Source organism: Pinus tabuliformis, chromosome X, assembly GCF_031772625.1.
Source record: "Pinus tabuliformis cultivar Carrire ecotype Pingquan chromosome X, CPIR1, whole genome shotgun sequence".
Lineage (NCBI taxonomy): Eukaryota > Viridiplantae > Streptophyta > Pinopsida > Pinales > Pinaceae > Pinus > Pinus tabuliformis.
Window position 1 is genome coordinate 1,304,575,252 of NC_142308.1, and position 12,756 is coordinate 1,304,588,007.

At 34.6% G+C, this 12,756-nt stretch overlaps 1 protein-coding gene and 1 long non-coding RNA gene across 2 annotated transcripts; both read left to right on the forward strand.

Moving 5' to 3' along the window:
- Positions 1 to 233: 233 nt before the first annotated feature.
- LOC149144837 (uncharacterized) lies at positions 234 to 5,306 on the forward strand. Its single transcript, XR_016265008.1, has 4 exons — positions 234 to 312; positions 438 to 509; positions 4,587 to 4,665; positions 4,820 to 5,306. It is a non-coding gene; the product is annotated as an uncharacterized LOC149144837 (long non-coding RNA).
- A 1,319-nt stretch (positions 5,307 to 6,625) lies between these two features.
- Positions 6,626 to 8,751, forward strand: LOC149144838 (uncharacterized). Its single transcript, XM_089449696.1, has 2 exons — positions 6,626 to 7,730; positions 8,244 to 8,751. The coding sequence occupies exons 1-2, from the start codon at positions 6,765 to 6,767 to the stop codon at positions 8,505 to 8,507; spliced, it is 1,230 nt and encodes a 409-aa protein (XP_089305822.1). The 5' UTR covers positions 6,626 to 6,764; the 3' UTR covers positions 8,508 to 8,751.
- The last annotated feature ends 4,005 nt before the right edge of the window (positions 8,752 to 12,756 follow it).

Below are 12,756 nucleotides of genomic sequence, written 5' to 3' on the forward strand. Positions count from 1 at the left end.
TTTGTTTTATTACTTGCATTAAGCTAATAAGCTGTGATTTTCCTGAGCCAGGCGATTTACCTTAATTGTGGTGGCTGCAACAATGCTGGTTCTGGCATTTCTTGGACTTTGTATGATTTACTACCTGTTTCTAATACCCAAATGCACCATAAGATTGGGACTTCAATTTTATGTCTGAGCATTTGCGCTTATTGAACTTTAAATCTGTTTTCCTTATTATTATTTTTTACTTGATTTTTTGAACTAATCTGATCCCTGTGATTGTTGGTTGGCAGTATTTTCTATTCTTGGACTCAAGACTCTGGTTTACTTGTAAGTTCTATATGTAGAAAAACTTGTTTTTTCCACGAGGATAAAAAATGCATGAAGATATGGTTTGATAAATTAAACCATTAAACATTGTCCTGTTGATTATCTGTTTCTGCTTTGTTTCTCAGTTTGGTACTTGGTGCATGGTTTCTTGTGGCGGGAACATTTATTCTTTGTGGAGTGTTCGTTTTATTAAACAGGTAAGTTGGTTTTATCTCTAAACCCCCGCGATATTCGTGTCCAAAATATAAGGTGGTCAGCACTTCCAGTAACACATTTGGATTGTCATTGTCAAATACTTGGTTGATATTTTTCCCTTCAAAATAAAAGCCTGCAATGATGTTTTTTCTTGCAGAAAGAAAACCAACAATTAAATTAAAAAGGTTACATTTGATGGATTATTTTTTTGTTCTGCAAAGTTTACCACTATTAAATCTTTGCCTCTTGATATTTTGTTGACGTCCAAATAGGCCTTCAGGGTGAAAAAAACCTCCCTTGAAATGTCAATTCTGCTGCTACAATGAATGGTCATTAATATTTTTAATCAATTGAGAATGCCATGAGTGAGATATTTACATTCATTAAGAACTAAATATATGAAAGGGTTCTACATTCATTCATTAGCAGCACTTGCTAATGAAACCTTATCAATTAGTATTACCTGAAAGAAATTAGTTATAGACACCAATGCAATTTGATCAGCCCTTATAATTGGGTTGGATCTCGTTCAAAATGATGAAAGACTTATCCAAAAGGTAGGAAAGGCATATACAAAATACGCATGAATTCTCCCATGAATCTTCCCTTATGTGCCAAAAGGGGAAATATGGAAGAAATTTCCTTTTTGTTCTCTTAGATAACAGTGTGAGATTCTTAGTCTAGGTTCCTCTCTATAGGTTCATTGAGCATGATTTTGATCTAGCTTCCCAGTATTGCTCTTGATCCTTCTTAGATGTAACCTGTAACCATGGGATATTGGCGAGGTAATGTAAGTCTAATATACGATTAGAATTAGAAAGCACCGATTTGATGAAAGAAATAAATATTTTGAAATTTTATAACCTGAATAACTCTTGTAGGAAGTCTGCGGTGCCTGCCTTTTCTTTCAGGACATTTGAAACCACAACTTTCAAAAAATTCCAGCACATTCTCCCTAGGTCCATGGTAGACAATCTGCCCCTCTGATAAGAGTATTATGTAATCAAAGAAATCAAATGTTTCTGGCGCTGGTTGCAACAGAGACATGAGAATTGTTGCATCCATGAGATGGGTAAACTGTTGTAGGCATTTAACTATCTGATACGTGGTCGAGCTGTCAAGTCCTGTCGAGATCTCGTCCATGAAGAGAGTCTTGGTAGGTCCAACAATCATCTCCCCTGATACGTTCTCTAATAACATAATGATATCTAGACTATGTGATTAGTTATATTTTTCTTGTTCTGGCACTGTTTTGGTAGCCTGAGGTATTTATCTATATATTTTTCCAAGCAAAACCTAATATGAACCTGAGGAAAGCTTTGTCACATTTTGGATGGCATTCTTGATAAACCCATCAACATAAACTAGTACACCTGATCAAAAAGCCTTTAATCCAGCACCTGCTATCACAAAAAAGCTTTAATTGACAATGTCCATGGAATTAGATGAATTGAATGGAAAATGTGGACAAATTGTTGAAAAAACATCTGGATGCTGTCACATGATTTGCAGGTCAGTAAACTGGTAAAATGCATTTTGTTGAATATTATTTTTGATAATACCCCATTCATTTTTGATAAAGATAACTGGTTCCTAGTCTGAAAATTAGATTGTCTAATGATAGCTGTAGGTTATGATATCTATACTGTGTGCATATGGATGCCTAAGTATTTTCAGTTGAAAAGAAAAGCTACATACTAATTGTCCATGGCTTAACAAAGATGTTTCTTCAAATGTATCTAGCTTACGGCCATGACAGATCAAAATTAAAGAGAATTTCTTTTGCTTTGCATGATCATCATCTGTAAATACTTCTTCGTGCTCCCAATCATCTCGTGCAAGTTAATTGACCATTCTCAGAGAAAACCAACCACTATTTAGTATTGGGTAGTTAGGTATAGTCTAGAGTTGGGCCCCAAAATTTTTTAGGAGATTGGAAATGCATCACAATGTGATGTTGAATTCTTGTCTGTGAAAGGAATATGTATACATAGTTTTTAGAATAAACTTACTCGACAACTATACCCTACTTTTATGTTGAACCATTTTAGTTTATATTTGTATTAATCATAATACCTCTGGCATAGCTTGTGTCAAACCGTTACTCTTGTTTCCAATGATTCATAAAAAATTACAGATCATAAACAAAGATATTCAATTGGTACAAATGATGTGCAGGCATTGCAAAGTTCCATCTTCCAAATGGTTGTTTGATTATTTTTCCAAACAAAAGTATCTTATTCACTGCAGTGTCCACCTTCAAAAGAGCAGATAAATAATTCCAATTTGCAATCACAAAGGATGATCCAATTTTACTGCAGTGTCCACCTTCAAAAGAGCAGATAAATAATTCCAATTTGCAATCACAAAGGATGATCCGATTTTATGTTGCCTTCCCATGTCAACACTGGCTGCTTCATCATCCCCAAGAATTTTTAGCAGATGCAAGGCATTCCAAAGGGCCTGTCAAGGGGATTCTCTGGACGGGCAGAGTCGGAGCAGAGAAAGATGGTGAAAGAAATAAGAGTGAGGAAATATGACAAGTTGCTGGTAATTAGTATAGAGTATCTCCTGGCACATTTTGTTCACAAAAGTAAGGGTACTTTTGCCCATGGTAATTTGGTTGTGGACCCCTATATTGTGTTTGTGCACCCTCACGCTTGCAGATTTCTGTGGGCTTGTTTTTCTGCATTCAAGGTGGTTCTGTGGTCAGGAAACCTAGAGAGGTCCATGATTTTGTGCTGCAGAACATTTTAGGAGGTAGTAGTTCTGGTAGGATTCTTTCTTATTCCATTGAGGACTGTATCATAACGAGAATCAACCGACAGGGCAACGCAGTTCATGGATGTTATAAGAATTTGACTAGAGTGTGGGAAGATCTGGGAGACATGGTAGTGCAAATACGCTTTTAATTGATACTTCAAATGTGGCCAGGGTTAGAAATCAAGATGGAAATGTCATTTGCCCCATTCCCTTCCAATATCATGTGCAGGCTTCTCATGGGCAACTAGAGACCTATCTCTTGCCTTATTTGGAATGTTTGGAATCGGTGCCACGTATTCCTGAATTTATAAATAATTTTCCTGTTTCGCCTGGAAACGGAACTCAGTTGGCAACGATCTCAATTCGAAGAGGGCAAGGTTATTCCACCACAGAGTCATGGAATTTTAAACAACTGGAATATGTTTCCGAGCAGTGTAACTGAAACTTCTAATTCTCAGTTGCATTAATTTAATACTCAATGCCTTGGGATTAGTAATACTGCCCAACATTTTCCCATTACAAGAACAAACATCTCATTCTCGCAGTCAGTTCCACCTGCTGCTAACTTCGGTATTTTTGAAATGTATCACGGACTCTTGTCAAGCGTATTCTTGGGTTTCAATGATCATATACAGACTTATAGCAACATTAATTATACGAGGGAACTTATTAAGCTGAGTGATGACAATATGAAATATGCGAGGTAACTAAATCGGGGGAACGTTGATTTGCATAACGTGGCCTGTGAGAAGGAAAAATTGGAAAAGACGTTGCAAGAAAGGGAGGACTGTCTACAAAAAGCGGTAGATGCCTTAAAGAAAGTAACTGAAGAAAAGAAAAAGGCAGAAGAGAAAAACGCTGACATATCAAAAACATTTGTAGAAAGGGGTAGGGCTTTGAAACAGGTGAAACTGGAGAAGAAATTAGCAATAAAACAGAGAGAAAACATTATTTGTTCTTTACGAGGAACTATCTAAGTTCTGCAAGAAAAGTTAGGAAGCTTTGAGAAGAAAGAGAGAGAGAAAAATATTTGTCAAGATGGAAGCTGAGAAAGAAACGGCTCAAGTTCAATCTACTTTGACAACTATCACTGAACTGAAACGAGAAGAAAATTGTATTCTCTCTTTCCTCAGTTGTTTCTTCAAGAGTGAAGCGACCAGCGTCCGTAAGACTAGTAGTCTTTTGTTAGTTTGATGTTTATGTCTTGTTATCAGAAATCATATAAATTATCTTTTTTCCTTGCATCAAAATGTTTTATTCATTTTATAAGAGCTTTCAAATGTCCAAAGACTGACAATTGAAAACTGAAAATGCAGCTCTCTTGCTTGTGGACACATGTTTGGCATGTCTTGTATTAGAAAGTGGCTTTAGCGACATGTGAATAACATTGGCAAGGTAATATTATTCAACCTCGCAATTGTTGATTTCCATGGTCTTGATGTTAAGTGAGCTGGTAAGGCTATGAACTTTTTCAAAAAGATTAAGTTTCTATGTTTTTGTTGCAACCAAATCTTGGGAATTGTAATTTTCTATTTCTGTAAATGTGTAGTGTCCGCAATGCAATAACAAAGCTGAGCTGGATGACATCAGAATTCTTTATGCCCCAGTTATAGCTGTCACTGCTCAACAATAGTGGCAGATCAGTCGTCTTTGTTGCAATACCCACAGTTTCTAGTAGTGTCCACAATGCAATAACAAGGCTGAGCTGGATGACATCAGAATTCTTTATGCCCCAGTTATAGCTGTCACTGCTCAACAATAGTGGCAGATCAGTCGTCTTTGTTGCAATACCCACAGTTTCTATCATCAAGAGACAGCTGAAGATAATTTTTTAAAGGCATTAGAAGGCTACTCCCTCCCCAATTCCCATAAATATTTGTTTGGTGAAGGGTAAAGGCTCTGACAGAAAGGAAACCTTGTGAAATTCTAAGGCTCTTTTAATTTTTGTAATGCACCTAAACATCATTTGCTTTCTAATTTTGTATCAGTAACACGATGCTTATCAAAGAAGCACAAAGCATTAGACTAAAAGAACAAAAAGTTAGACAGACAAAAGCTAATTACAAATCTGGATCATTTCCGCTTGCCTGGGGAAATTGTTACCAAATTTTGTTGATTTTAAAAAGATCTACCCTTTTCAATGAAGGATGTAATAGTCTTAGGTTCTTGGTATGGATCTGCATGCTCTGTACTATTAAGCATCGACAAACATCTTCTTATGTGAAATGCTGTAATAGTCTTAGGTTCTTTGTGTGGACCCGCATTTTTTGTATTAATAATCATAAACAAACATCTTCAATGTGAATATTAATAATGGACAAACATTTTCTAATGTGAAATGCTTGAACTAGGGAAATAACACTTTATCTTGTTAAAGATATATTTTGATATCATGAGAAACAAGCATGTGGAGGTTAAAGAGATTTGAAGCAGAAGCACTACTGCAAATGATATCATGAGAAACATGCATGTGCAGGTGAGTAAAGTTCTTCATCAAAGCAACATGAGCATTTGAAAGTAGGAATTGTTAAATGTTCTATGTTTTTGTCTTCTCTTTTTTTGATATATTTTTTGAATGGGATGCATCCAAGCATTGAAATTTCAGAAGTTGGGCTTACTGTGCATATGAAATGGCATGTGTTCATGCTTTTGAAATTTTACTCAGAGAAAAGAAAAGATGGATTTGGTATTGCATATGAATGAGATGTATTCTTCATATATGCTTGGCCATCTATAGAGGTTTCTTGATTTTGGGTAATTAACTTAACCTCTTGATTTTGGGTAATTAACTTACTCTAAAATGAAATAAGACATTCAATGTGTTCCTAAAAATTAATTGCACAATGATCCAGTCCAAGAAAACAAGGTTTTCCACAAACCAATTAACTCTTCTAAAAAAATTTAACAATTTCAATTTAATAATCCTATCGGCCTCTCTTTGTACCTTTTGGGACAAATGCTAGTAATATAGCCTTTGCATTTTAGTTTATTATAGCTATTGGTCTAGTCACTTTTTTTAACAATGCACTATTTCTCTAATTAATAGAAATATATTTAAGTTAATTCAGATAAATAAACAAATATAAACCTATCTTCCATATTATTTAAAAAAAACACTTAAAATAAATTCTAGCATAACCCTAAATATATTTATAAATTTCCATTAAAAATTAAAATGAATCGAGAAAAAACACATGTCAAAAACAAACCAAATGAAACAGTAGCCGCTCCTCCAATTTCCCGCCATTTTATGAAATCATTGTGTCTCGTTACTTTCCATTGGCTTTCATTTCCCTCCCAGCATTTCAGTTTTCACCGCTGGTATTGGTTTTTGGCCTCGAATGCAATCCTTTTTCCATCAAAGGAGCTCTGTCAATCAACAGTATGCCGCCCGCAACAGACAAATTCTCCACACTACCAGATTCCATCCTCTGCTCCATCGTGTCTAAAATCCCGGTTAAAGAGGCCATCAGATCTTCCCTTCTCTCCAAGAGATGGAGATTTCTGTATACCCAAATGCCCCAACTCATTCTCTCTCCACATCTTCTTTTGGCCCTCTGGATCCAGATCCCCTATCCATTGCAACGGTGGAGAATATCATCTCCAAAGATCCAGATTCCCTATCTATTGCAACGGTGGAGAATATCATCTCCAAAATTCTGCTCTTGCATTCCTCTGATCTGGAAGTCTTTTATCTATCCATCGACGTTTATCCTTCCGGGCCCATATGCAATATTGATACCCAATGGCGGTTTACACGGGACAGTGTATACAAATGGGTGCGGTGCGCAGCATGGAGAAATGTTCAACACCTCACTCTCTGTGATTCCCCAGATAGGGAAATCCCGCCTCCTGCCCTTTTCTCCTGCACTCGTCTCATTACACTCACACTCTACAACTACATTCTCTCACGTCTTCCAACCCATTTCTCTGGATTCAACCATCTCACCACTTGCAACTTTAACTATGTGGAATTGACAGACCAGTCTTTAGCTCACTTTATTTCACATTGCCCTCTTCTTCGAAATCTCAGCTTATATAACTGCGTTGGTCTGCAACATCCTACCATCTCGGCTCCCAACATTACAGATTTAGAAGTGCATTGTGTGGAGGCTTTAACAGTGAACTGCCCGAAGCTTAATACCCTGCATGCATGCCTGATAAAGGACTTGAGGGTCAATGGGTTACTGTTTCATGAGATTTCGTGTTCAATTTCGGAACTCAATATGCAGGATGGAAGTAATTTGATTGGATTGAAAATGGAATTCCCTCCTGAGGCATACAATTTCTCCGCGGAGAGATTTATTGACATAATCGGGAGCTTCAAGTTATTGAAGTTGCTGCACTTTTTTGTTTGGCCTTTGCTTAAAAGTGAAAAAGAGATGGATATTTCTCTTCTCAGTGTGTTCGACAGGCTTCCTCATCTTGAGGAACTATACATGGGCGAGGACTTTCTCTCGGTAAGAACATAATCTCCACATTACTTTGATGTGTTTAGTGCAATAAATGTTTCCATGGTTGTGTGTTTGAATTTGCTTCCCATAGGTGTCAGGGTATCTATAATGTGCAAGCCATGTTAGACAAGGCATATGCTGATGTGGTTTAGCAAACAGATTATCCTGCCTGTCTTACATTTATTTGCATCTTACTATAGGTAGGCAGGCAGTGGGGTATGTTTATGTGGATTGTATATTCATGTCTTATGTTTATGTGGGTTGTACATTCATGTATTTGAGGAGGATAAGTAAAGTAAATTTTGCTCCATGACTATGAAATGCTAGAATGTATGAAAGGCTAGAATCTGCAATCGACATAAATTTATGATACCTTAACTTACTCAAACTAATGTACATATGCACCTGCAGTAAAAATTTTCATTGGGATTGTTATTTTCCATGATGTTTCATATGCATGCCTTTCACCTTGTAAATGAAGGCAGAGATGGCTGACTGTAGTTTTGAAATGCAATGCAGGAGCTAGCAAACCATGATATACCTTTGTCTCTAAAGTCCCCACTCTCTCATCTCCGTAAGATACGGGTGTTCATATATCTAGATGGAACCAGTAACAGGGAAATCTGTGTATTAGGTTGCCTTCTTCAGAGCACCCCTTCTCTAGAGGTGATGGAATTTGAATTTACTGATGACGCGTATTCTGAAAGTCCAATGTATACATGGTTTTTAGAAAAAGTGTTATATTTGAATAGAGCTTCAAAGCAAGCAAGGATAGTGGTATGAGAATCTCCTTGTAAAATACAGGCTTCAAAATCATTGAACCTGTGACTAGTAAAAGGGCTTTCCTGTGATTAGTAAAAGGGCTTCCCTTTTCCTTTCTTTTTCCAACGGAAGGGATGGCCAATGGGATTTTGGAGAACGTTAGAAAGAATACCATTTAATGTTCTGGAATGGAAATTCAAGATGGTATTGGGTCAGGTTTATTATGAATTTCTTTAGCCAGTTGAATGGAGTTCATGGAGGCTGGAACGGGCTTAAACTAAGAAAAGTATAAATATTATAATTGCTTTAAAGTTGGTCTATATTTTTGTTAATTTTTCCGTTGCAACTCCTTGATTGAATGATGGTATTGGGTCATGTTCTTTATGAACCTATTTAGCAGTTAAATGGAGTTCATGGGGATTGGAAATGGCTTACTTCATCGCGAGTTTATATTTTTAAAATATTTTCTTTGGAATTCCTTAATTGAAACACCTTTTGATAAAAGAAAAATGTTTAATTATTATTTTTTTGTATTGCATACAGAATTATTAGTTGATTAGGAAAGGGATCATTTCCAACCCTGGCTTAGTAATAGTTACAGGTATTCTATAATTCCACTGGTATCTCATTTGTAAATTAAACAATAAAAAGTAAGGGGAGAAATGCAGATATTTCAATACCCGGGAGGAATATAAATATCTGAAATTAGAAAATGAAATGCTCTTTACTTTTTAAACAGAAAAATCAGTTGATATTAAAATGCTTTTTAGTCCTTGAACAGAAAAATCAGTTATGTTTATTAGGTTGTAAAAAATGTTAGTAAAAAAAAAATTGTAAAAAATGTATTTGAAATTAGTATGATGTTGTTATAAAGAAATATTGTATATCTTAAGAGTATTTGTCATGTAAAAAAAAAATTGTAAAAAATGTATTTGAAATTAGTATGATGTTGTTATAAAGAAATATTGTATATCTTAAGAGTATTTGTCATGTAAGAGATTATATAGGTTTTCAAAAATGTAAGAGATTATATAGGTCTTCATTAGTTTTGCAAATGAAAGGAAATTTTGTTTTTAGATGAGTTAAATTTTGTTTTTAGATGAGTTTTGTAACATAAATGTGAAAATGTTTTATATATATATATTTTTAATTGTGTCGGGTAAATTAGGTGATAGGAAAGTTTGGGTTTTCTATTTATGACTTTATTGAATATTTTTTTTAACATAAATTTGAAAATGTTTTTTTTTAATATTTATTTATTATTAATAATCTATGTTTTTTTTAATATTTATTTATTATTATTAATTTTTTTGTTATGGTAAATGAAATGAAAAGAAAGTTTGGATTTTTTTATGTATGATTTATTGAATTTTGTTTGTAATATAAAATTGAAAATATTTTTTGTTTTAGTGTTATTATGACAAGTTATAATTTGTTAATTTAATGTTAAATTATTGGGTTTTCGAATTAATGATGAAAGATATTTATTTCAGTGTATTAATAAGTGATTTTTTTAAATGAATGGTTGTTATAAGAGCTTATATAAAATATTATAATGGATCATTATTGGTTTTTTTTTTCAAATTTAAAAAATAAATGTTCTTTACTTTATTGTTTTGTTTTTTTTTTTATTATTTTGATGTGCATTGCTTTTGTCCATTATTATAGTGTAGTCTTATGGCTATAATTTTATAGTTTCAATTTTCATGGCATGTATTTAAGTAAAGCATACAAAATAGCGGCTCATTTAAAATAAAATATTGACTCCAAAGAATCTCATGAAATAGTGGATTTCAAATAAAGCTTACTTTACTCTCTTTGATTCCTATATCAATAATTCAAGGCTAAAAGAAAGAGTAATACCCTTAATTTACTTTTGATACATTCACTACGCAAACACTAGTCTATAATAAAAACTCTTGATTTCTTTAGATTGTGACTATACAACAAAGATTCTTGATTCTTTGGATTATGATCGAGTAATTAGCAATGGTTGCCTCTTATTTGGAAGAAAGACTCACCATCCATACTATAGGTGATCTCTTGTTGTAGGTATTGCGATAAACCCATATTTCTTATGCTTAGGACTATCGGATTTAGTAAAGGCTACAATGGTTGGGATTAAGGCTATTGGATTTAGTAAAGGCTAAAATGGTTCGGATGACTTCTCCCTCTCTACACAAATATTAGGTTTCTTTCATTGTTAATCTTATTTTTGTCTCCTTTATTACAACATAGTAAACTTCCTAAATTGGCCTTTAGTGCCTTAATAGACCAATTATTTGTGATTCTAGAATGTCAAATCCATATAATTTGATAATGGATCTTTTGTTATTTTTCTCAAGTGCTTATTCAATTCTTTGAGTGGAAATGTTGGCATCTTATTTGCAATTGGAAAGCAAAGTCTCTTTGTTCCTCACCACAACTCCCCTTAGCATGAAGCAAATAACCATCAACATGAAACCCAATAATTGTATTGGCGGAACTCCATATTTTTCTATCTTGTGGCCTTTTGAAGGCTCCTCGATTAATTAGAATGCTAAAGGCCCAAAAATTGCTTATGGCATGCAACTTTCTTCTTATCAAGCTTGTCAAATTGTTCCTTTAGCTTTCTAGAAATGACCTTTTGGCCCTTTTCTTTTGCTTATCACATGGAAACCTCACATTGGTTGTAGATTTATTGAGGCTTCTTCATTGCCTCATGGACCCTTTTGTCGATACCATGTGTTGTGTGGTTGTTGATGGTAGGTGCTCCCTTCAATCCTTGTGGGGTCCCCTTTCCTTTGTAGACACACTTTTGCTGAAGTTGTCTTGTCTAATGGGATAGTAACTCCATGGAGGCCTCAATATAATGAAGACCCCATTGTAATGTCATAGAGTTTCACGAGGGATATCCCTAATGAAGATTTGGGGTAGCTTTGAGAAAACCTCGACTCTAGAGGACTGGAGTCTTTGAATTGCCCCTTTGGCTAGTCTAATTGAAAGCCTTTTAGTGGCCACCCTTTTAATATAGTGGAGCCTTGGTTGGGATTACCTTGGCAAAGTTTAGGTAACTCCACAAAATCCATGGCACTAAGGCGAGTCCTCGAGTGTAGTTGGGTCTCTTGATGGACCTTCCCTAATATAAAGTTGGGGTAAATTTATCAAACCCTTAGTACTAAGCTTTAGTCTCTACTGTTGCTAGTCTACTTAAAGAGACCACCCACATTAGAACTTATCCAATCATTATTTACCACTTTCATTGTTAACCATATCACTCTACCATGTCATCAAACATACACCAAGCATGAATTGAAGGGTTTTGTAGCACATAAATTAAAAATTTAATCACTTAACCATTTTGATCCTTTGAAGATCCAATTTGGATCAACTACATACAAAGATCAATTGAAGCATAATGATAATTATCTCTCAGTGCACCAAAGAGGTTTTTTTTACAATACGAATATATGTGTCATGTTTGTAATGTTTATGTGGCATATGAAGCTTGTTGAAAAATTTAGTGTATTTAATAATGCTTGCAAAGATGTAGGCTTATGGCCCGGTCAACAATAATAATAGTTCAAAATCTCGTAAGAAGATTTTGGATGAGTAGAGGTGAAAAAGAGACACTATCCATACTCTGATTTGGTACTAGTCTCTTTTTTTATTCAAGTAAGATATGCTATTTTTGGGTGACTTGAAATAGCTCTTTAAGATTGTAAATTTCTTCTCTCCATTTTCTCTTCTACCTTATTTGATTTTCATGATGACATTTAGGACAACTCTTGAATATGCTTTTATATTTTGTTAGAAAGGGGAGTCATGATGAGATTTAGGACAACTCTTGAATATGCTTTTATATTTTGTTAGAAAGGATGAGTCATGAGCATTGGCCTTATTGGACTACTATGATTATGAGTTGATTGTTAAAGGGAAGTATATTGATTGAACTATTTCCCTTCAAAATGAAAACCATCTCAATATTTCAATTTGACATATACTATGGAGTTATGATGATATTATTGATGTGTAAAAAACATGTATAATTGTAAAGTATAGAGGGATAGTTTTTTTGTGAAGGTTTGACTTTCATCATTTTAGAAAAATAATACAAAAATTGTACATAAAAATTATGGTTTATGGTTTAGGTTTTGTGTTAGTAGGGAAATAGAAAAACCAGACTAGTAACAAAAGTTCAAGATATCAGTAAGATAAGCGTGCGTGCAGAGCAACGGAGATCACAGCGAGCACCTGCATGCTGCTCCATCGCCATGGCCCCAGGAGGGGG

Bases quoted from the DNA above. Each gene is read 5' to 3' on its own strand.
- LOC149144838 (XM_089449696.1), top strand. From the start codon at position 6,765: ATGGAGATTTCTGTATACCCAAATGCCCCAACTCATTCTCTCTCCACA. The intron at 7,731-8,243 runs GTAAGAACATAA...AATGCAATGCAG, and splicing joins TGGGCGAGGACTTTCTCTCG to GAGCTAGCAAACCATGATAT.